Source organism: Bufo gargarizans, chromosome 1 (assembly GCF_014858855.1).
Source record: "Bufo gargarizans isolate SCDJY-AF-19 chromosome 1, ASM1485885v1, whole genome shotgun sequence".
NCBI classification, from domain to species: domain Eukaryota; kingdom Metazoa; phylum Chordata; class Amphibia; order Anura; family Bufonidae; genus Bufo; species Bufo gargarizans.
The window spans coordinates 9,157,734-9,183,185 of NC_058080.1; the positions used below are offsets into that span (position 1 = coordinate 9,157,734).

A 25,452-nucleotide genomic window follows, 5' to 3' on the forward strand; every position below is an offset into this window, starting at 1 on the left:
AAAAAATGAATGAGGCATTGACCCATGAGGATTCTATCACTCATCTGGCTGACCCCAATAAATAGATGTGGCATGGCTGATGGCTATTTATCTCCAACCCCATAATGCCACTGCCTTCCTACCATCATGTTCTGTACCATGACTGCTACTGCTGCTACTCTCTGCTGCCAATCCCTACCATTTTATTACCCTTACACAGCTGCCTTTTTACTGGCTTGTTTGTTCCATGCCGTGCTGCTACTGCTGGCACTACTATTGCTGCCACTATTACCCCTACACTCCTTACCCTTTCCACATTCACGCTGTACAGCTGCTGCTTCCAAATAAAAGGGAGATTTTTTCCAGGATCGTTCAACTTCATAACAAGCCACTGTTTCTTCTGACAATTAACACTTGTGTGTGTGTGTAAATACAAGCAGGCATTTTACCAATGTTAACGCATAATTTTTGGACGCTTGTGCAGAACAAGCCATAGTTTCTTACGACATTAACATGTGTGTGTGTATAAACAGATGCAGGCCCGCTAAGGCATAATTTTTGGACTCTTGGTCCCAACAAGCCACTGCGGAAAAGATTGATGCATGTAAATGTACTGGTCTACTCCGCTAGTGATCAGCAGATTGCTGGGAAGGAACGCTTCCTTCCTGACAATCTGCTTGAACATCTTCCCGTGTACAGGGACCTTAGGTGTACGTAATAATCAAGGAATTGGATAAGGGAGTTTCTATTAGCTATATAACAGCTTATATAACAGGGACGGTGTCTGGTAGTGCAGTGACACAAAGTTCTGTATCCTTCAGTTATTAGCTTTATTAATGAGCTTGTGGATGGCCTAGGGAATAATGTCATTGGTCACCGGGCATTATCAGCACATTTTCATTATACACGGAAGGGAACAGAATTCTGTCCTCTTGGCATACTGTACTCCTAGCCGGTAGGCAAATTCTTTACAGTCAAATATTTGTTAGTTTGAAGTAGGGGAGACTTAAACCTTTGACTCCATTTGGTTCCACTAAGAAGAGTTTGCTGCTATTATTTGTATATTAATCGCAACCGATGATAAGACGCACTCACTTGTAATCAAATTGCTTTATAAAAGACGCATGGCCATTGTCCCCTCCAATTTTTTGGGGGTGAAAGTGCGTCTTATAAAGCGAAAAATACGGTATACATGTCTGGACAATACAATTAAAGAATATGTTTGTTATTTTAATTTTAGATTTTTCTATTCAGTGTATTAAAACAAAAAAAAGCTCAAACCTGCTAAAGACTCCTGCAGCCAAACCGTATGTTGTGTTATTGGCTCTTTCCAGAACTTCTTCCTCTGTATCAAAAGGCAGGATGGACATCACAGGACCAAAAATTTCTTCCTTGACGCAGGTCATATCATCCTTGCATTCTCCTATGGGTGATAAAGAGACTTTATATAGTGAGCCGCATGGCCGAGATGGACCCACTGACAATAAATGACTAGGTTTCAGTAGAGATGGTAAACTAGCTGGAGCAGATGAGAGATCCACAGGAGGAGGATGAAATCCAGAGATAACAGTACGGGGGATATATAAATTGTGACCCTCATCACTTTGTTAGATGCAGTTACCTAATACACAAGGGCTCATGAAAAATCCGGACTTCAGTTTAGGATCTGCTGGGACGTATGGCTCACCACCGATCAGCACCTTGACACCCTGATAAGAATGTGAGAGATGCATTATTGACCAGCGGTACCTCCCCAGTGAAAAGACATACAACCTCTGAACATATACTGTATATAGTGCGACACATCTAATAAATCTATATTATAAAAATCAATGTCCGTCTGTCCTCTACAGGCATCCATTACAGACACCTAAACCAGATTTGGTACATGGGTACATCAGGTATCCGGGAAGGTTTTCGTAAAGGTCTCAGGACGCACCATTCCTGAGATATTCCCAAAAAATGTATTGGCCAATAGGAACTCACAGGTCCTTCAGTCTTGACATACACCGTTTTACACCAGGTTTCCATAACAACTCAGCCATTTTTCTTCACGGTCATAGGTAACTGTTAAGGGGGAGGGGCACTGTGGAGGTCACTGCTATGGGGACGGCGCATTGTGGAGGTCACTGTTAAAGGGGCATATCGCTAGGATATGCCCCCATTATCTGATAGGTGCGGGTCCCACAGCTGGGACGAAGCGGGGAGCACTGTGGCTGGAGGACCCCGGATTTCCCGGGGTCCGTCCACCACCAAGCACTGCTCCCATGCGCGGCCCATGCTCCCATTCATTTCTATGGGGCAGACGGCAATAGCCGAGCCAGCGCTCGGCTATTTTCGGCAGCCCCATAGAAATGAATGGAGGGCGGCTGCGCATGCGCAGTGCGCTCTCCGTTCATTTTCCGGCTCCGTTCTCATTGTAGGTGCAGGTCCCAACGGTGGGACTCGCACCTATCAGACAATGGGGCATATCCTAGTGATATGCCCCCATTGTCTGAGATGGGAATACCCCTTTAAGGGGACGGGGCACTGTGGAAGTCACTGTTAAGAGGGTGGGCCTATATGAATGTCACTGTTAAGGGGGAAGGCTGCTGTGGAAGTCACAGTAAATAAATCAATGTTAAGGAGGCGAGGAGCTCACAGTTAAGAGGGTAGGCTGCTGTGGAGGTCACTACTAAGGGGTCAGGGTACTGTGGAAGTCAGTGTTATGGGGAGCACTGTGGAAGTCAGTGTTATGGGGAGCACTGTGAAGGGCACTGGTATGGGGAGCACTGTGAAGGGCACTGGTATGGGGAGCACTGTGAAGGGCACTGGTATGGGGAGCACTGTGAAGGGCACTGGTATGGGGAGCACTGTGAAGGGCACTGGTATGGGGAGCACTGTGAAGGGCACTGGTATGGGGAGCACTGTGAAGGGCACTGGTATGGGGAGCACTGTGAAGGGCACTGGTATGGGGAGCACTGTGAAGGGCACTGTTATGGGGAGCACTGTGGAAGTCAGTGTTATGGGGAGCACTGTGAAGGGCACTGTTATGGGGAGCACTGTGGAAGTCAGTGTTATGGGGAGCACTGTGAAGGGCACTGTTATGGGGAGCACTGTGGAAGTCAGTGTTATGGGGAGCACTGTGGAGGTCAGTGTTATGGGGAGCACTGTGGAGGGCACTGTTAAGGGGAACAGTATGGACATCTTTAAACCACACACACAAATATTAAATGGAATAGTTGAAGTATACCTGAGCAAAGCTGGGTCATCCGTCCAGGATAATATATGTCCGAAATAGAAGGTTTCCTGAGAGCCGTCAGCTGCAGTTTGCTTTCTCTTTACTATTTTTACTGCTAAGCTTACTAAACTTACTTGTTCTTTTGCACCTTTAACAAAGGCAAGCACTTTCTCCAGCTGAAGACGGTTAATGAGTGGTCCCATCCTGGTGTCTTCTAAAAGAGGGTCCCCAATTTTTATTTTTGCCACCTTCTTCACCACTTCTTCAGTAAACTTTTGCAATATGTCCCTTTGAACAAAGACACGTGTGCCATTGCAACATACCTAATGGACAACATCAAAAATCAAGTCAATGCCAAGTCTTGTGTCATGCTGATCGCAACACATACCACAGTAAAGGTGTTAAGGAGATTTACTGCAGGAAGGAGGAGGAGTAAAGACAATTGCAACACTAGGGAGGACAAGCTGTGAGGTTATGTAAATTGAAAAAGTAGCAAGTGTCACTAAGATCTGCAGATGATCACATTTTCAAGCACCTAGCTCCAACCTGTGGCATGTGAGTGGAGCAGAAAAGCCAGATTAAAAGCCACATGAAACCTCAAAAATTAGATCAAGTCACGTGGGATGACTGTGAGATGGCTCCTTTTCTCCACGTCCCAGTTATTGCCACTTGTTGCAAACTGAGAGGCAGAGAATCCTTGAATTAAGAGACCTTGGTTGTTAAAGGGGCTCCCGGGGGTAGCCTACATGGTCTCCAGACTAATCTCTTGCTTTCATTCTAAAATGACAAAAGCAGGACTTGGTGCTGAAGAGGATAGACCTCCATTCCAGCCTCCATTTTCCTTTTGCTGTGCACCATGATAGGCTTTGGGATTGATGGTATGAGGTCAGTGGAACATCTGTAGCTGGATGTTTGGCTCGTAGCCCAGCGTCGTGCAGACACCTTCTGATGGTTTGTGTCACTGTTTGCTGCCCTAGGTTTGGGATGTGATGTCCAATTTCACTTGCAGTACAGAATGGATCTCTTCTTCTGCTCCCTTCTTCTGATCAGACAATCCGTCTGTTGTACAACTCTTCCTGTTAACACACAATGTTGAACAGTGCTGACACCTTGGCCTAAGCAAGCAGTGATCTGCCGGAGTTAAAGGGGTTCTGCAGTTTTCTTTCTGATGATCTATCCTCAGGACCCGGGACCCCTGCCGATCAGCTGTTTGAGAAGGCAGCGCCGCTCCAGCTGCGCCGTGGCCTTCTTCCGGTTTATTGCAGGCCCAGTGACGTCACAACTAGTATCACTGGACTGGGCGCAGCTAAGCCCCGTTCACTTCAATGGTGTGGAGACCATGTAGGCGACGCCATGAAGAAGTTCATAAGGTAAGGTCACACTGGTCCTACTCACAGGATTATAGTGAGGGGTGGTAGACCCCTCAAGTCTTTCAAGACCCTTAATTTCAGGTACACTAACAGCTTGAGGGTTCACTGATTTGGTTGTGGAACCAGGGGTAAGGTCATTTTTCCAAAGTCTCCCAGCAATGCGTGGCCACATGTTGCTTGTGCTACTGTGAGCAGTCTTCATGGCCCAAAAGTGCTACCATGGCCTGCAGCATCTCTAGACTTGCCTCCCCTCAGCCAGATCTGGGATGTCATTAGTGGGCAAAGGGAGCTGCCAGCAGCGATCTTGAGGATTTGTGTGACCAAGTGCATTCAGCACGGCAGAACATTAATCAGATAACCATTAACATCCTCACTGATAGCATGCCAAGGCGTGCAACTACGTGCATCTACATGTGGCGCTCATACCCGATAATGAATTCCACTACTTCTTTCTTCTTGGTGTTTTAATTTCAAAGTTGAGGATTGTAGATAAGACAGGGACATGCAGAAAGTTCTGCAGAATAATACACAATGTGGGCAAATTTATCACCTGTTTAGTCTCCATTTCTAGGTTTTGTGGTGGTTTCCCACTACATTCTAATTTTCTCTAATCTGCACTTTTTGGCCTTTTTTTTTTTTTTGAGCAAAGAAAAGAAAAACCCCACACAGCCAGGCAATAGAAAATGATAAAACAACCTACAAATAGTGGCATTTAGGACGGTTCACTGCGCTTTTTGTGGCCTTTTTCCCAGAGGTTTTTACATAGGCAAAAGTAAAAACACAAGAAAAATGTGAGAAAAAAAAGAAAATGAAAAAGACCCTTTTACAGATGTGATAATTAGGTAAACAGTTTCCTATGAATGTCCGTGTCCGGTCACTGTCCCGAGATCAGGCCAAAGATGAGCTGACTGTTGGCAGCACATTACCTCATTTATAAAGTGATGTGCTGCAGGCGACAATAACACTGAATGTGTGCGAACCTCTGCACCAAGGATCGTTAGGTCACGTACTGTCACACACCGTACCATGCCGATCAACTTTCCATATTGTTGATCGGCACTTGTTACAAATAGATGGACCCCAAATCACCCTGCATGCTGTAGATATGTAGAAACTTGCAGGGGCAGAGCTGTGACTGGAAGATAGGAGTGGTAGCACCGATAGGAGTAGTAGTGGTTAACAGCAGATATCCTGACTCTGGCGCTCTCTGGGACCATAAAGAAACTGAAGGGGTTTAACCCTTCTTTCCCCCGGCTCACTTCCTGGTGTTGGGGCTCCTGCTTGATGTTCAGTGGGATGCCCTTGATGTTGGGTGATAGAGGCCACATCATTGTAATAAAGCTTCTACTCGGTTGATGATGAGGGTAGTAATACAAGTACCAGCAAAGTCACCGTTCAGGGGTACATAGCAGAGCAGTAGTTTCCTCAAAAGCTGTGCAATGACAGCAACAATGGAGGAAGTTGTAGAAGTCCCAGTCTCTCTTTTACGCTTTGCAGTCTCTCCATAGACATGCTACACTGTTCTTGGTGACCCTCTTTCTGCACATCCAAGATCCAGATGGCCAATCTGTATCAAAGAGTGGTAGGTGCCTGAGCAATGTAAGCCACCCACAGCAGTAACATCCTTAGCTTCAAGTGGTCTACACCTCACCGAAGTTAGCTTACACAGCTTTCATGAGGTCTTAGACCTTCTGAGATGGCTTTTCTCCTTCTTTCAGGGCTACTCTAGTCTTAAAGTGGTTCTTCGGGCAGTTGAAGTCTCAGAGATAGCAGTTCTCTAGAACTAAGGCCTGGTCTGCAGAGTCTCACTCACATGCATCCTTCCTGAAGCTCTGCACATGCTAGACTCACTAACCAGGGGGAGGGCCAAGTTCTTAACCCTGGCAACCTAACTAGTAACCATGCAGTTGCCTATACATTTGTCATTGAGTTTACAGATTGCTGGGGAAAACAAGCTCTTTGAAACATCAATCACAGCATTTAAGGTGGTAACTTAGGTTAAGTGTTTCGGTACTAATTAACCCATTTGCAGTGCCCCACAGAGGTACTGCAGTCAATTGTCTTGCAAAAAATGTTAGTACAGTACAATGGCTACGTGTATAATAAAAAAAAGTTTAAACACATACAACAAGACATAATTGCCATTGTTTTAGCTTAAACTGAACCAGATGCACAGACTTCATGCCTCCTTCCTGATTGTTTTTTTTGACCAAATTTTAAAATGTATTCTGTCCTAAACATGCTCTCTACATATTTCGCCTTAGGGCCTCTATTACTGGATTGTTCTACAAAACTGTTGGCAGACAGTTCTTCTATCTGGTATTCACAAGACCAAATTATTAAAGGGAATCTGTCACCAAGCAAACCCCTTTAAGATGCTGCATCTTTGAGGTGTTGGTTCTCAATAGCTGGAGCGGATTTGACTTGTAGACTGGAGTACGGTAAGGAGGGGGGGGGGGGGGGGGGGTCTCCTTCTGATTGCTCAGGAGGCAGCAGGTGGTCTCAGCCTGAGAGTGGTCTGCTCGTCTCCATTAGATCAGTGTTCCTCATCTGCAGGATTTCCTTGGTGTCAGTGCCTCACAACTTACCACAGGTATTCATTCTGTGGGTCATTATGACCGGTAGGTGGCCCTGAGGGCTGGAGCTGGGGGACTCTGCTAGATTACAGCTCATCACCGTTCTAGTGGAAATGTACAGCACTATTTATGGGAAATGACCCTGGACAGCCCCTTTAACTTGCAGACAGCACCTAAACTTCCAATAATATCACCCGTTCATGTGGATTAGAAAGAGAATATATGGCTGGAGGGACACCTAGACTTTCTGCAGCACTACCGGACCCTTGCTCTATATATAACGGCGCAGCGGGAAGTGACTTACCTGACCCGCTCCGTATATCAGGCTTTACACTGTGTGATATGTGCAGCCCAGAAGCCATGACTGACGTTTAAGCTATGGTGTAATGGACAGAGCGAGGTACATATAGCCTTCCTCACCGCTTGGCTTTACTCTGAGCGATATATACACATGTATAGAGTACAGCCCAGCGGTTTATCCCTCTCATGTGTACAGCCTGCCTGGCTGATTCTACACTGTGTGTAGTTTGTAATCTGCAATATATTAGGCTTCACTTTTCCCCATAGTGTGCAAGCACGGCCACCGCTGCTGGATTGCAGGGAGGTCAGAACCCCTGGAAACTAGCAATGTAGAATACTATTAAACAGTTAATCAAGCCAGAAAAGGATAAATACTTGCAGTGTGAAAATGCTCACTCCACCCCTTGATAAATAACATGTCGATAGTTTCCAAAATGGGGTCAATTATTGGGGATTTCCACCATATTGGTACCTCAAGGTCTATGCAAATGTGACATTGCTCCCGGAAATCATTCCAGCAAAAACTGCCCTCCAAAAGCGAAGTGGCGCTCCTTCCATTCTGAGCTCTGCCGCGTGCCCATACAGCAGCTTATGGCCCCAATTTTATAAACAAATCTCAATGTGCCAGGTCTTCGCCTCCTCTTCATAATCCTGTGCCTGGCTGTTAGACAACTGGCTGGAGCAGGAACCTTTTAGGCCTAATCATAACTGGTTGTCAGCTACACTGTCACCTTGAATGGTAGCATATCATGGGAGGCCTCCTTTCTTGCAAACACTTTTACATTTACAATGTATCTATGTAATTTGGTTCTTACTTGTCCCTGGGTGAGGAAGTTGGCCATCAGAGCACCATTCACAGCATTGTCAAAGTCAGAGTCAGAGAAGATAATGAGAGGAGACTTTCCTCCGAGCTCCAGGGTCACAGGTTTAATACCTTTGGAAGCCATTTCCATGATCTGAAAGACGCAGGGTAAACGCTTACTGGCACAAGTCACATTTTCTGAAGCTTTAAAACTTGGTACATAAGGAAAGTAGGTATTTGATGCACAGTAAGCAGTCTAACAGCAAAAATACAACTATTTGCGATAACTATAACTACACACACAGTATAAGTATCCAGAAATCCATGCACATTGTTGGATTCGGTCAATGCAGCAGCAGAATGGAAAGACTAAGGCCTCTTTCACACGGGCGTCATGTTTTTTGCCCGGATAAGAGGCGGGTGCGTTGCGGGAAAATGCGCGATTTTTCCGCGCGAGTGCAAAACATTGTCATGCGTTTTGCACTTGCGTGAGAAAAATCGCGCATGTTTGGTACCCAGACCCGAACTTCTTCACAGAAGTTCGGGCTTGGGATTGATGTTCTGAAGATTGTATTATTTTCCCTTATAACATGGTTATAAGGGAAAATAATAGCATTCTGACTACAGAATGCTTTGTATAATAGTGCTGGAAGGGTTAAAAATAATAAAAAAGTTAATTCACCTTCTCCTCTTGCTAGCGCAGATGCCGGTCTGTTCTTTAGCTGTGGACTGAATGACCTGAGGTGACGTCAGATCACATGCTCCAATCACATGGTCCATCACCATGGTGATGGAGCATGTGATCTGACATCACCACAGGTCCTTCAGCTAAAGAACAGACCGGCATCTACGGCATCTACCCGAACAAGAGGAGAAGGTGAGTTAACTTTTTTATTATTTTTAACCCTTCCAGCCCTATTATACTAAGCATTCTGTATTCAGAATGCTATTATTTTCCCTTATAACCATGTTATAAGGGAAAATAATACAGTGAATAGACTGTCACCTCGAACCCATGCGTGAAAATCGCACCGCATCCGCACTTGCTTGCGGATGCATGCGATTTTCACGCAACCCCATTCATTTCTATAGGGCCTGCGTTACGTGAAAAACGCACAAAGAGGAGCATGCTGCGATTTTCACGCAACGCACAAGTGATGCGTGAAAATCACCGCTCGTGTGCACAATCCCATAGAAATGAATGGGTCAGGATTCAGTGCGGGTGCAGTGCGTTCACCGCACGCATCGCACCCGCACGGAAAACTCGCCCGTGTGAAAGGGGCCTAAAGAGCTGTGATTTTTTATATTTTTTATTATAGCACAACACAAAATATCACCCAGTCAGATTGGGAGAGAAGAGAAGACCATCACAGGCAGGACTATCGTGACATGACAAGGCACTCATAGTAAAGTGTGCTCCAGGCTGTATATCATAGTGGCTTCAGCTGCCGGTTGCTGTCCACCTGGTCCTAAACAGGGTCTTGAACTTGGCCGAGTAGATGGTAGAAGAAAAAGTGACCCAATATTGGCGCTGCTATAGAAGACAACTCCAAGGAATACTGGCTTTATTGGTGGCAAAACAACATGGTTCAGGATCTTACTGATCCCATCAGGTCGGACATACCATGGTGTCAGGATCGTACCAATTCCTTTGTCAGGTCAGATACACCATAGTGAATTCGACCTGACGAAGTACAATCCCGAAATGGGTTGTTTTGTGCATTGTCTGAATTTGGTCCCAGTTCTGTTTTGCTAAGTTTTTGTACAAGTATCTGCTGTGTATGAATGGGTTCCTGCAGTATGCATGTCCAGGTTCCTGAAGGTTGTCTGTCTGCCAGTGCTCTGTGTTTTCGCTCTGGCCGCTAATCTGTCTGGGTTTGAATTAATGTCTTTGCCTCCGGTGCTTTGCACTAGTGTCTCTGAACCTGGATTATCCCAAGATGTAGAGTTCTGGTTGCTAACCCGCAGCAAAGTCCACATCCCTGTACAGGGGTTAAAGGGTGAATACCAGGGAGGTGACAGTATAACACCCTGAGGGTTAGGCCATATGCCAGACCGGTTAGTTGGTACAGTGCTCCTTAATAGTTACCTTCTATAGCTATGCCACCATCAGGTCCCTTTTACGTTACCGTCTACACACTGGCCAGACACTATACACTGACCAGTTGTTGACACAGACTGAATTGCAGTCAGGCTTATACAGATGTGTCCATCCTTACAACAGCTTGGAATTGGCCAGGTACTCCAACACATGCACTAGGTGGCCACACACAGACAAATACCTGATAGACATCTTGTGGCAGAATATCTCAATATTATGTAGCATCAGCACAGTAAATGTTGAGCACTTCATGGTTTGGTTTCTACGGTCAGTCACCATACAGTCTGCAGGACCACACATCGTAATTAGGTGCAACACAGATGTTCAAGAGGTTTCAGAGATCATAAAAAAATTTGGACAAGCCCTCAAATGGCCTAAAAACACTAGACTAGACAGCCTAAGGCCCCTTGCAGACGAGCGAGTGTCAGGCTCCAGACTCGCAGCGAGGCACCCGACCTGAACTCCCAGCACTGCCGGGGTCACACAGCATTATATTGATTTATGAGGCTATGTAACCCTTACAGTTCTGGAATGTATTGGCTAATACTGACAGCATTATGTCAGTGCTATCCAATGCATTCCAGAAATGTAAGGGCTACATAGCCTCATAAATCAATATAATGCTGTGTGACCCTGGCAGTGCTGGGAGTTCAGGTCGGGTGCCTCGCTGCGAGTCTGGAGCCTAACACTCGCTCGTCTGCAAGGGGCCTAAGGGTGCCAGCGAAAGTCAGTGAGATAAATCTGGTTGACTTTTAGACTGCCCAAGTGTACACTGTCTAACGATTAACGGGATTAGCTAATTTGTCCCAACGTCTCCACTGCACCACATTTTAAAGGCGTTGCCTGACATAATTAGAAATCTCGGACAAGCCCTACAATTGCTTCAAATAAGAAGGCACGTTATACTCAGCCCTTTCTCCAATGTTTCTCCGTGGCCCCAGTCTCGTCCTTCTGCCACTGTATACAAACCGCAGAGGTGACTGCTGCAGCCAATCACTGTCCTCATCTTGGTATACTGCTGAGGACAGTGACTGGCTGCTGGGAACATGTGCCATACCCACGTCCCTGACACTGTGATGTTCCAGGATACAGCACGTGACCACTGCAGCCAATCACTGTCCCCAGTGGTCTATCACAGAGGGCAGTGATGAGCATATCACAATGTTGGTGACGTGCCAAGAGAAAACCCCTTCAAACTCCGGTTAGTGGAAACATTGGGGTCATTTGGTAATTCTGCCTAATAGTTAGTGTAGTAGTGACCTAGGCCATGTTCACATCTCCGGCAGTGGAACAGACCTTCCGCAGTTACTGTATCCACCAGATCCCCACTGCCTATAATGGGATCAGACGGTGATCAGGAGAGATCTCTGGAATAAACACCGGCTTTCTGCCAGACAAATACCTCTGCGATTTATCTGCTGGAGATGTGAACACAGCCGTAGACAGGCAGTCTACAAGACCAACCAGATTTATCACAGTGGCAGATGCTGGGTGACAAACCTGACCACCTCTAGATTGTTTAGTCTCATTTTATATCACCAATTAATTGGTTTATTTTGCAAGATAATTTTAATTTTATTTTTTTGTGCCAGAATTTTGGCAAAATTGAGCATCTCAGGCCATGTACATTTCTCCTGAAAGTCCTGCGCCTTTCAAAAGAAGCCCGGCCCCTTGGAGAGCAAGGTGGAGTGGACTTTTGTTTTTGACTTAGGCCCCTTTCACACAAGCGAGTTTTCCGTGCGGGTGCATCGCGTGACGTGAACGTATTGCACCCGCACTGAATCCGGACCCATTCATTTCTATGGGGCTGTGCACATGAGCGGTGATTTTCACGCATCACTTGTGCGTTGCGTGAAAATCGCAGCAAGCTCTATATTCAGCGTTTTTCACGCAACGCAGGCCCTATAGAAGTGAATGGGGCTGCGTGAAAATCGCAAGCATCCGCAAGCAAGTGCGGATGCGGTGCAATTTTCACGCACGGTTGCTAGGAGACGATCGGGATGGGGACCCGATCATTATTATTTTCCCATATAACATGGTTATAAAGAGAAAACAATAGCACGATAGCGCTGGAGGGGTTAAAAAAAAAGAAAAAAATAATTTAACTCACCTTAATCCACTTGATTGTGCAGCCCGGCATCTCTCCTGTCTTCATCTTTGCTGTGCAGAGGAAAAGGACCTGTGGTGACGTCACTGCGCTCATCACATGGTCCGTCACATGATCATCACCATGGTAAAAGATCATATGATGAGCGTAGTGACGTCATCAAAGGTTCTATTCCTCAAAGAAGAAGACAGAAGAGATGCCGGCTGCGCGAACAACTGGATTAAGGGGAATCATTTTTAACCCCTCCAGCCCCATTGTACTATGCATTCTGTATTCAGAATGCTATTATTTTCCCTTATAACCATGTTATAGGGGAAAATAATACAATCTTCACAACCTTGAACCCAAACCTGAACTTCTGTGAAGAAGTTCGGGTCTGGGTACCACATTCAGTTTTTTATCACGCGTGTGCAAAACACATTGCACCCGTGCCATAAAAACTGAACAACGGAACGCAATCGCAGTCAAAACTGACTGCAATTGGGTACCTACTTGCGCGGGTTTGCCGCAACGCATCCGGACACGCTCGTCTGCAAGGGGCTTTACTGCTTAAAAAATACGTCTGAAATGAGCCAAATTTTAGGGCAACAGAATTCAGTCTTTGGCGTAACATTGGTTACATTGGTCAGTGACAGAGTTACCTTTGAGCCGGTGGGGACGCTGCCAGTGAATGATATTTTGGCCACCTCTGGATGCTTACAGAGGAACTCCCCAGTGGCTGCGGCCCCCTGGACCACATTAAAGAGACCTGGAGGGGCCCCGGCCTCCGTGAAGATCTCAGCGAGCAAAACTACTGTAATAGGAGTGAAGGGAGATGGTTTGTACACCATAGCATTGCCTGGAAGAGAAAACAAGAATGGAAAAACAGCCACGTCAGTACAGGAGCCACGTCTCATCAGTGAAAGTTCTAACGTCTTTATGTACCGAATCAAAAGGAGTACACAATGCCAACGCATTGGTCACCGGGCCTAGAATATGTCAAGACCACATGGGTCGTAGACACAGCAGACCGGAGGCATGCTCTCTGACCTGTACAGGGGCCAGGAGGGAGAAGATGAGCTGTGATATCACCTTCGGAGCAGGCAATTGTCCGGAAGGAAGCAACATTTTTCTTCTTCATTTTGCACTACCGATGTAACTGGAGCCCCGGTTACAGAGAATAACAGCCCCCCACGGGGGCACTGTGCACAGGCAGAGCTGACTAGGGTTTGCTTAGACCCAACAGCTCTCCTGTGCCCGAGATACCTGACCAGGTCATGAACTCCTCTGCCGGAACAGACTGGATTTTACTGTAACCGGAATAGTGTGCACCGTTTTTTCTCTGGCACTCAAACCAGCTGGATGCCATTATAGTCAACTGGGTTCGGCAGTGAGCGGCAGTATCCGGCTATGCCAGGCAAGATAAAATCCGGTAGTCCGTTCCTCTACAGATCAGGTAGAACAGATGCGAACGTACTCTAATACAACAAACTCATGGGTTCAGTGTAAAAAAGGAGTCCGTCACTGGGAAATTCACTGTTAAACTAGGCACAATGGGGGGAGACTCATCACATCTAGCGTTTCAATACGTCGGTCTTGATGTCGAATCTCTGCCCCTCCGTGTGCCAGAAACACCAATTGACACCAGCCAGAAGCTGCCATAGACTAGAGCTATAACCTGGAGGAAGTTATAGTAACTCCAGTGGGCTCCGCCCCACCTCTAAGGCACACCCCTTTTATTGCCACGTTATAAAAATGGCGAGAAACTGAAAAAAAGTTTGAAATTAAGGTGCAAATAAGCTGTTCTCCATAATTTGAGACTTTTTTGCACCAGAATAGTGGCGTGAAGAGTTTAGTAAATGCCCCCTCAGCTATGCAGGGCTAGCTCAGCTGAATGTAATGATCGTTTTCACTCAGTCATCTGTGGATTCATTCTGGAGAAAAAGCACTTTAAATCTATATGTAAATGAGCTGTTAAGTGCACAGAGGGCAGGCCCAGGTCGCTCTGTGCAATCTTGCTCCTCTGCCAGCCCCTCCCTCTACTTCTTGATTGACAGACAGGCTCGTGTATGGTCATCTCACTGGGGCCTGCCAATCAGGAAGGGAGGGAGAAGCTGGCAGAAGGAGCAGGGTGGCTCGAGCCCGCCCTCGGTGCACCTAACTGCTCATCTGCAAATAGATTCAAAGTCTTTTTTCCCCTCCAGAATGAAGGCACGGGTCACTAAGTGATACATATCAGGCCTTCCCAGCCCTGCGGTGAATTTCCAGGTAACTACAGCAGCCTATCACCCCCTCACCCCCATAGGTTCCAGTTTCTGTACATACCACATGCTAGTGCAGGTCCGGACTTCCAGCAGGCAATCTGGAAGGGGTAGTTCCAGGCTCCAATCCCTACACAGACACCGAGAGGTTCCCTTCTTGTGTAACCAAACGATCCTCCTGGGAGCTGCACATGTTGTCCTGCAGAGGCAAACAAAGCAGGCGTACAACACACAAAGGACTTTTTAAAAGTGGTAGGACCCCCACCGATCTGATAGTTATGTGGATGGGGAAGTTAGACAGTGTACACTTTTCCCTACTGGAATACCCCTTTAACTCCCACTTTGCAGTGCAGTAGCTACCGTACAACTAAGTGGATTCTGCGGCCTTTAGGAAGCTGATGGTGCGAGCTCATCTTCACCGCAAGATATCTAGCCTGCATTATTCCTCCAAATAATCCATCCCTGCCTTGTACTCTCACGTGGCAGGAACGTGGGCCGCCCCCCCGTAATTCCTGGAGCAGCTGTTATGGGCAGGGGCAGAACATGTATTTTTTGGCCCATTGGGTCAATGTTTTTTGGGCCAGTGGCGAGGAAGCACTGCAGAATTGAAAGTACCTATTTATATATTTCACCTCAGAGCCTCTGTTGTTGCCGGCCAGTGCTGTATAAATCACCTGGCTCCAAATGCACATGGCGCTCTCTCTCTTCTGAACCCTGCATTGTGCCCAGACAGCAGCTTACAACCACATATAGGGTTCTGTCCTATACAGGAGAAAATGAGTAACAAATTCTGCAGTGCTTTTTCTCCTGTTACCCCTTGTGAAAAATCTGGGGTTTAGGCCACAGTCACACGACCGCAAGTGTTTTGTGGATCCGTAAAACACGGATATCATCCCAGTGCATTTGCATTTTGCAGACAGCACATGGCCCTGTGTTAGAAATGCCTATTCTTGTCCGTGACTGTGGACAAGAATAGGACTCGCAATATGTTTACCGCGGAACGGAACAATGGATGTGGACATCCATTGCTGCGTTATAGGAAAATATGGATTTAAAATGGAAAATGCGCCAGAAAAAAAAAGTTTAATTTTGAAATATCTCCTTCATTTTCCTTTAACTCCTGCAAAAAACTAAAGCGTTAACAAAGTTAGTAAAGTCCGTTTTGACTACTTTGAGGGGTGTAGTTTATAAAATGGGGCCATTTATGTGTGGTTTCCACTAGGAAAGCCCCCTTTCTTAAACATTTTAATGAATTTGATGCTATGTAACCCTTAGAGGTCTGGAATGTATTGGATAACACTGACATAATGCTGTCAGTGTTATCAAATACATTCCAGAACTGTAAGGGTTACATAGCATCATAAATCAATTTAATGCTATGTGACCCCGTCAGTACTGGGAGGTCAGGGCGGGTGCTGCTCTGCGACTCCGGAGTGTGACACCCGCTCGTCTGAAAGGGACCCAAATTTCTATCTGAGAAGGACCAGATCACAGGAGTAACAGATGACATATGTCAATAGAAGTATATGGTGAGGAGGGAGGAGGGGGGGAGGGGGGGGGGGGGGAGTGAGCAGGAGCTGTGCGACAGGAGACCAGCTAAATAAATAGTTTCTATCTGAGTCCAAATGTGTTTTATTCACATTAATATAGGTCAGCACTACTCTATAATGTCTTCCATGATTCTGGGGCTGACTGAGTGAACGTTAGGAAGCATATTCTCCTCTACTTTCTGTGTGTAGTGGAGGGGACTAGTCTCCGTTATTGACCTATACGGAGGATAGGTCATTTTTTATTATTATACACACTTATATAGCGCTACTAATTCCGCAGCGCTTTACAGACATTATCATCCAACTGTCCCCAATGAGGCTCACAATCTAAGGTCCCTATCAGTATGTCTTTGGAGTGGCATCAATATAAAACCCTGGTACAACCCCTTTAAGGGGTTATTGTATATAATTGCTAAGCACATTCTAACCCTTGTTCTGAATGAGGATATACATCAGAATGGTCTTACCAGCCATGCTACCCGCAAGTCCAGCATAATACTCCAGCGTCTGCCAAGAAACATCAATGTCCACTCTCGCTTCAAAGATGGATTTCCCATTGTTGATGGTCTCCATGGTGGCCAGTTCTTCACTGCGCTCCTGTAAGGAAGCTATTAATACTGAAGGGTTCCCACAATTCGTCTAGGTAACCTCACAGATGCTTGTGCTGTACATCAGGGGGTCGGAAACTTTCAGCACCTCACATGCTGTGAAACTACATCTCCCAGCATGCACACTGGCTTGCTGTTCTTGCAAATGAAGTGAGCTGAAGCGAGCATTCTGGGAGTTGTAGTCAGAACAGCTGGAGTGCAGGAGGTCGCTGATCCCTGGAATACAGTTCTAAAAGTTAAAAACTAAAAGTTTATCCTTTAAATATTATAAAGGGGTAGTCCCATTAAAAATATTTTACAGTTTTCGCACCAGCATCTGAATAGTTTTGTAATTGCATGTAATTAAACATTCATTATTGCTACCGAGTTATAAAAAAAAAAAAAAAGAAAATAATCTGTATAGCGCCACCTGCTGTTTGATCCTTTTCTAGTTTCTCTGTCCCGCTCATTGAGATGGAAGCACCTGCTGCAGCAGAAAGGGCATGCCACCATTTTAGGACCACCCTTTTTCCAGCTTTCTGGACCCTTTCAATTTTTCAGCGTATTCCTATGATCACTAGTTCCCAATAATTTGCCTGAAATTGGGTGGTGTAGGAGGGCCTTCACACTGGAGCTGTCCTCACGTTTTTCTATGTACCTCCACAAAGTGGCTGCCAATAAAACCTTGCCCTGAAATGCGCTGGGGATATTTAGTATTTGCCATGTCTCATTTCTCCACCTGATCAGGGTCACTGAGATACGGAGAGGTAAATGTGCGGAGTGCCGCAGTCATTTATGATAAGGTAGAGGAGTTTATTATGTGCCGTCAGTGGCTTCTCATTAACAGGCAGATTACACAGCGTCATCTCAGCAAACCTGTGCTGCAACAGTCCCAAGGTGAAAACAAGCAACTGCTCCACAAGGGTCTGTCCAGCTTCTTATTACTAAGGCCGTGTTCACATTGGCATCATAGATCCTATTATTTATAGATCCATTTAACAGATCTGTTGTTTCCATGGATCCTGACTTACTGATAATGGGTCAGTCAGGTCTCTGCCTGGAATCACCGCACCCACCTGTCAGGGGAAGGGCCCCCCTACTAGTATGAGGGAGTCTTCTTATTACCGACCTCCTCAGCACCAGGTTCCCGCTCCCCCTAGGAGGTTATTACAATTATGCAGCTATTATCTGGATATTATAATACAGGCCCTCTTTATATACAGTTTAATTATTGGCATGTCATTGTTATAGCAGCACTCCATGCCTACCGCCACCGCTCTGCTCATTCACTCCCAGGTCCTTGGACCCGCCCGTGTCTTCCATGTCTGCTTAGTTGCTCCGCTAGTTCCTCGGCAGGCTGCAGATTGCTTATAAATGCTTCATCCTGCCCACAGGGCTCACATGCGTCTTCTCAAAGGACCACCATGCGCACACCCTAACTATACCCATCCAAAGGCTGACATGCTTAGGGTACTTAAGATACCTTTCACAACGGGACGATGACTGAGCAACATCTTCTAGTTTGCCCTGTTCCTCCAAGGTGTGCAGTTTATATGTTTGTCTGCATCTGCACCGACTTCTGCTTGTTTCCCAGATTTGATTCTTCACTGCCTGACCTGCCTGATCTCAGTTGTGACCCTGAGCTGCCTGCCTGACTTTGGTCTGTCCCAGACTACGTCTCAACCCTAGGTGTCCTGTACTCAAGTCTCTTGAACCCCGTGGGTCAGCAGACCCTGAAAGTCTACTCCAAGAGGTAGTTGCCCAGTACGGTGCGGTTAAAGGGTGAAGACCAGGGGGCACTAACATAATGCCCTAAGGATCAGCCTCAAGCCAAATCTGTTCAAGTGGCAGAGCAGATCCACATCCACTTCAGGGTATAACAGTAATAAATGTATTACCTGCAATTGTTTGGACTGAAACGCAAAAGCAAAACACGATCGCCTAATGTCTCAGTGCTAATATCATGGGTAGTCTCATCTGGTTATATTTATCCCTCTGACCAGATGGTGTTGGGCGGCTTATAGGCCAGTGGACCTGCTCCTATAAAGGTTTATACCGCGTGCCTAGTATCACAGCATAGTTTGCACCTTCACGGGTCTCTGGCAAAAGCTCAGCTCTGCACCAGTTATCTGGCACATGGACCAAACCAAGCTTAAGTGATTATCTCTGACAGCGTCTACCTAACGGGCAAGTGTCACCCAATGTGGTGCATGCGTGTTACACTGTACTCCATATTTGCTACTGGCATTATGGCACATATGACCATTCAGAATGCTCAGGACTGTGGGGGGCTTTACAAACAAGTCGGACAGGGTTTACTCTGACCAGTTCACCTATTTGGAAGCAGAGAAGCAAAGGAGCCTTGGCTTGAGAGACAACAGGTCAGAACTAGGGCAGCAGGAAACGATTATTTTAGAAATGGAGTATTCTACTGAATATTTTTATGATTAATCGAGTAATGTAATAAGAAAAAATGAATTAATAGACTGTTTTTCTTTAAAAAAAAAATAATAATAATCAGACCCCCTGCCATCAGTTCCCAACACCCTTTATTCCCCTCTGTGCGATCAGCCCAAGTGCATCAGTTCCCCTCTGTGCCATCCCCCCCCCCCCACCCCAGGGCCATCCGCTCTCCCTCACCCCAGGGCCATCCGCTTCCCCCCCACCCCAGGGCCATCCGCTTCCCCCCCACCCCAGGGCCATCCGCTCTCCCCCACCCAAGGGCCATCCGCTCTCCCCCACCCAAGGGCCATCCGCTCTCCCCCACCCAAGGGCCATCCGCTCTCCCCCACCCAAGGGCCATCCGCTCCCCCCCACCCAAGGGCCATCCGCTCCCCCCCACCCAAGGGCCATCCGCTCCCCCCCACCCAAGGGCCATCCGCTCCCCCCCCACCCAAGGGCCATCCGCTCCCCCCCCACCCCAGGGCCATCCGCTCCCCACCCCCACCCCAGGGCCATCAAGATGACATTATACTGCATGGGGCCACAAGGTAACATTATACTGTATGAGGCGGCTGGGGACAAGGTGACATTATACTATATGGGGAGGATTATACTGCATGGGGTGGCTGAGGCCAAGGGGACATTATAGTGTATGGAGCAACAATCCCCCCCCCCCCCCCCCCCCCCAAATACAATATCTATTCAGTGTCTGCATGGCATAAATAGCTGAGGGCTTGCTGGGCTTTGTAGTGCACTTAAGGTCACAGGTTGCTTCTTTAACATTAGCTTAGTGTATGTATGCCCCCTGCCAGACACAATGTGCCCACCCATCCCTCCTACATCACATTCAAGCCATAACTCTGCCCCCCCCCCCCTTTTCCCTGGTCCCAGCATGAGGGCGGGCTTGGGCTCCTTCCTGCAGGAGTGACGGCCCTCTGGGCACCTTACTGGCTCATTTGCATACCAAATAAACTGGATTTTCAGAGGATAAAAACCTCTATTGCTGGAACAAAGGCACATCTGGAAATAAGGTACTAAGTGCTATTAGGCCATGGCTTTACTGCAATAGCGATTATCCTGGTGACAGATTTCCTTTAAAGGGGCAGGGCGCTGTGGATGACACTGTTAAGGTAGCGGAGTGCTGTGGCAGGGATTGAAAAAATGAAGTTAAAATCAACTTCTGTCAGCTGCAGGCGTGGGAGGGACAGTGACTTTCTTCCTGCAGCTCACACTCAGACAGCACAGTGCTGCTGTCTGAGAGTGAGCTGTTCAAAAGGACATCCTTGTGTCCATCCAGGCCCTGTGCCGGACGGAGGACAGGGAGTCTGAAAGCTGGACTGTCCAGCCTAAAACCGGACCTCTGGCCACCCTCGGGGCAGGCTGCTGAGGAGGTCACAATTAAGGGAACAGTCCGCTATGGAGGCCAGTGTTAAGGGGCAGATTGCTGTAAAGGACACTGTTAAAGGGGACGGGGTGTTGTGTAAATCACTGTTAAGGAGACGGGGGTACTGTGGAGGTCATTAATAAAGGGGCAGCCGCTGTTAAAGGGACGGGCGCTGTGGAGGTCTCTGTTAAGGGGGCAGGGAACGGTGGAGGTCACAGTAAGGAGACGGTCTGCTATGGAGGTCAGTGTTAAGGGGCAGGGTGTTGTGGAGGTCACATTTTAAAGGGAACAGCGCTCTGTGGAGGTCACCGTTAAGGGGGTGGGTTATTGTCTAAATCACTGTTAATGAGACTGGGTACTGTGGAGGTCACTAATAAAGGGGCGGCTACTGTAGAGGTCACTGTTAAGGGAGAAGGGGACTGTGGAGGCCACTGTTAAGGCAGAGGGGTACTGTGGCAGTCACTGTTAAAGGGGCAGTCGTTGTGGCGGTCTCTGTTAAGGGGGCCGGGAATGGTGGAGGTCACACTTAAGGGGACTGTAACCTATGGTTAGTGTTAAGGGGCCGGTGCTGTAGAGGTCACTGTTAAGGGGGCGGGCCCCTGTGGAGGTCACTATCAAGAGAGTGGGGTGCTTTGGAACTCACTGTTAAAGGGGCAGGCTGCTGTGAAGGTCAAAGTTAAGAGGGTGGGCTGCTGTGGACGTCCCATTTTAAGGAGACGCAGCACTGTGGGGATGGGATCAGTGTTAAGGGGTGGGGGGCTGTGGAGGTCACTGTCAAGGGGGTGGGGTACTGTAGATGTAACTGTTGTAGTGGATACTGTCGATATCTTTTAACGACACACACAAACATTAAATTAAATAGATTAAATATACCCATGTGAAGCTGGCTCCTTCAGCTAGAACAGTATGGAATCCAATTTAAACTGCGTGTTCTCACCTACAAAGCTCTCCACAGTACTGCACCCCCTACATCTCCGTCTATCACCCTTCCCGTGCTCTCCACAGTGCTGCACCCCCTACATCTCTCCCCCCTTATCTCCGTCTACCACCCTTATCGAGCTCTCCACAGTACTGCACCCCCTACATCTCCGTCTACCACCCTTATCGTGCTCTTCACAGTGCTGCACCCCCTACATCTCTCCCCCCTTATCTGTCTACCACCCTACCCATGCTCTCCACAGTACTGCACCCCCGACATCTCTCCTCCCTCATCTCCGTCTACCACCCTACCCGTGCTCTCCGTTCAGCCAATGACTTACGACTTACTTCCACCATAATCCGAACCTCTCACTCCAAGATTTCTCCCAAGCTGCACCAGTTCTCTGGAATGTCCTACCCAAAGATATTAGGTTAAATCACAATATACACAGTTTCAGGTGCTCCCTAAAAACACATCTTTTTAGGGTGGCCTATCACATGCCCTGATCTAACCCCTCTCCATATATAGACCATTTATCATAATTTTCTGAACCTGATCCTCCAGCAATCTCTACACCGTCCCTATGCACCCAAAAGCACTACAAATATCAGCTGGTGACCGGCTCATTTTGTGTCACCCCTTTCCCCCTCATAGACTGTAAACTCTTGCGGGCAGGGCCCTCATTCCTCTTGTTGTTACGTCTGTTGCCATGTTATTTATGACTCTTTGTACATGAACCCCTGAACTGTAAAGCGCTGCAGAGTATGTTGGCGCTATATAAATAAAGATTACTAGTAGAAGGACCCGGCTTTGCACAGAGTATATTTCATCTATCTTAATTAATGTATGTGTTGGTCGTTAAAAGATATCAACAGTATCCCCATAACGGTGACCCCCACAGCCCCCCACGCCTTAACAGTGAGTTTCACAGCACCCAACTCCCTTGAGAGTGACCTACTCAGAGGTCTTCCCCCTTAACACTGACCTCCATAGGGGACCATCCCTTTATCGGTGACCTCCACTGTTCCCTACCCCCTTAACGGAGACCTCCACAGCACCTGTCCCTTTAACAGTGACGGCCACAGTACCCCGTTCCCTTAACAGTGACCTCCACAGCGGCCTGCCCCCTTAACAGTAACATCTACAGTGCCCGCCCCTTTAAACGGCTAGGGCAGGGCTAAAGCCCGCCCCTCAGAGCCGGTGACGTCACCAAAAACACAGCTGGGCGGAAGTTACCGCCCGGCAGTGTGTTATTGAAAACAAAAGAGCCCGTGCCCTGCGCGATCTAGCGCACGGCACTGGAGCGCATCGGAGCATGAGATGCTCCGATGCTAGGCTCAGGGGGGCTGCCGGGGTGAAAATAAGAGTATGTCCGGGTTCAGCTCTGAACCCGGACAACCCCTTTAACAGTGACCTGCCCCTTTAAGGCTAGGGCTACACGACGACATGTGTCAAGCGACATTTTGTCCCACCAATGTCGCACAACAATTTTTATAATGATAGGCTATGGCGTCGCACTGCGACAAGTGACATGCTGCGACTGCGATCCAAGATGGATTTTTCTGTGACTGTTGCATCACAGTCGCAGCATGTCGCAGTGCAACACCATAGACTATCATTATAAAAATTGTCACGCAACACATGTAGAAGTGTAGTTGTGCCCTATGTGTCATGCAACTTATTTTCATCCTGTAGCCCTAGCCTAAAGCTGACCTACAGCAGTGAAGAAAAATGGCTGGGTTGTTATGGAAACCTGGAGTAAAATTGTGTGTATGTGTAGACTAAGAGCCTGCAAGCTTCTAATGGCTGATAAGGGACATGGGGCCGTGTTATATGGCAGTTGGGATATAAAGAGAAAGACTTGCAGGCGTGTATTGGCTAATGCAGGTCATTTTTTTGGAATCTCTCAGGAACGGTACGTCCTAGCCTGCCGCCTTAACAGTAGCCTTTACTGGAGCGGGGCCGTGTCCTTTTGAACAGCTCACTCTAAGACAGCAGCACTGTACTGTTTGAGTGTGAGCTGCAGGGAGAAAGTTACCCTCTCTCCCACCTCTACAGCTGACAGAAGTTGATTTTTACCTTCATTTTTTCAATCCCTGTCGGTCCAGAAGTGGGCGTGCCCTAACCAGATCAGGGGCGTGGCTTAGTGGGACATGGGGGCAGGGTTTTAAGTCTTTTGAGGGTGGACATATAGTGGAAGGGGGCGTGTCTGGGCTCCTTCCTGCAAGAGAGACGCCCCTCTGGGCACCTTACTGGCTCATTTGCATACCAAATAAACTGGATTTTCAGAGGATAAAAACATCTGTTGCTGGAACAAAGGCACATCTGGAAATAAGGTACTAAGTGCTATTAGGCCATGGCTTTACTGCAATAGTGATTATCCTGGTGACAGGTTTTCTTTAAAGCTCTCCTACAGCAGTGAAGATAAATGGCTGGGTTGTTATGGAAACCTGAAGTAAAACTGTATGTGGAGACTGGAGGACCTGCGAGCTTCTATTGGCTAATGCATTTCTGGGAATCTCTCAGGAACGGTACGTCCTAGAGAGCTGAGACCTGGTCTAAAACCTTCCTGGACACCTGATGTACCTGTGTGCCAAATTTTGTGATGGTAAATGCGACGGAGCGGATTCCTTTAGCGGACATACACACACACACTCAGGTTTATATATTAGATTATTCTTGCGTTGCTACCCCGGCTTGTTTACCCGACGTCTCCTTGCCTGCCGCTGTGCTGGACCTCAAACTGTTTGACCATTCTCCTGCCTTTGCATCTCTGTACTTTTTGTCTCGCCTCAGGTTGTTTCAGACAATGCTATTGGATACCAGCTAGTACGACTACTTGACGTGTCCGCTCCACCTGCCAGAAGCTACCCAGTGGACACAAGATAGCTTCCATTCCACCTGCAGGGACCACTCAAGGTTATCTAGTTAGGTTCCCTATAGCGGGATCACTCTTATTAGGGCGGCTATTCCACTGTAGGGAGCAACCTGTAGTAAAAGGGGTTTTGAACCAGGTCTTATGGAAATAGACTAAGAAATACTGACCCTGATAATACGCGCTGCCTCCAACAAGACGCGGCTTCGCTCCATTCCCGATTTCTGACGCCATATTTTGAAAGCAGACTTGGCACTTTGAATGGCTTCATTGACTTCTTTTTCTCCAGAGCAAGCAAAAGTTGCAATGACCCGGCCTATAACAGAACACCAGATACGTGACTATAGTCCGTGGCCTGAATCCATGTCATGCAGACAGTATGTTAGCTCAAACTTTGAGATTTCCTTAATAGTTGCTACAGGATCACGGGACTTAAAAGGAAATTTGATGTAATTCTCAAAGCTCGAGCCCCATGCTATAAGATGCCAGGCTACCATCCCGTCCTCCAGAGTCCATGCTCTGTAGCCTTGCCTTCCATAGAACTCTTTCTGGTTATATCTGGGTGTATGTGGTTTTCGTAAAACTTTTGACATGTCCTAGACATATCAAAAGTTTTGATTGATGGGGGTCTGAGTGCTGAGACTCCCAATAATGGCTAGAACGGGAGAGAGAAACGTGCATATCACACGCTCTCTTCATAGTGGAGGATGAAATTAGGAAGTCTATGGTCCCGAGAGCGAGCGCAATATGTGAGCGCTTCTCTCTCCTCAATCTAGAGATCAGTGTTGGGGGGGGATCTCAGCACTGAGGACCCCACCGATCAGAACCTTCGATAGGTCTCTGTGATATATCAAAGTTTTTAGCAATGGGGGCGTTGCCATTACACCTAGAAGCTCTGCTCTCTCTGCAACTGCCGCGCCCTCTGCACATTGATTGACAGGGCCAGGCAGTGGAAACGTCATCACATCTGGTCCTGTCAATCAAAATGCAGAGGGCGTGG

The 25,452-nt window shown here is 47.3% G+C and overlaps 1 protein-coding gene across 2 annotated transcripts in view; it reads right to left on the bottom strand.

Annotated features, from left to right (window-relative positions):
* The window catches only part of ALDH9A1 (aldehyde dehydrogenase 9 family member A1), a 43,165-nt gene that overhangs the window by 8,000 nt on the left and 9,713 nt on the right, over window positions 1–25,452 (bottom strand). For both annotated transcript variants that reach the window (XM_044294413.1, XM_044294421.1), the window contains exons 3-10: window positions 24,623–24,768; window positions 16,713–16,842; window positions 14,760–14,894; window positions 13,097–13,293; window positions 8,261–8,401; window positions 3,334–3,522; window positions 1,601–1,688; window positions 1,261–1,402 (exon numbers count right to left, since the gene is read on the bottom strand). In XM_044294413.1, coding sequence (XP_044150348.1) covers window positions 1,261–1,402; window positions 1,601–1,688; window positions 3,334–3,522; window positions 8,261–8,401; window positions 13,097–13,293; window positions 14,760–14,894; window positions 16,713–16,842; window positions 24,623–24,768 — 1,168 coding nt within the window. The remainder of the gene's footprint in view (window positions 1–1,260; window positions 1,403–1,600; window positions 1,689–3,333; window positions 3,523–8,260; window positions 8,402–13,096; window positions 13,294–14,759; window positions 14,895–16,712; window positions 16,843–24,622; window positions 24,769–25,452) is intronic.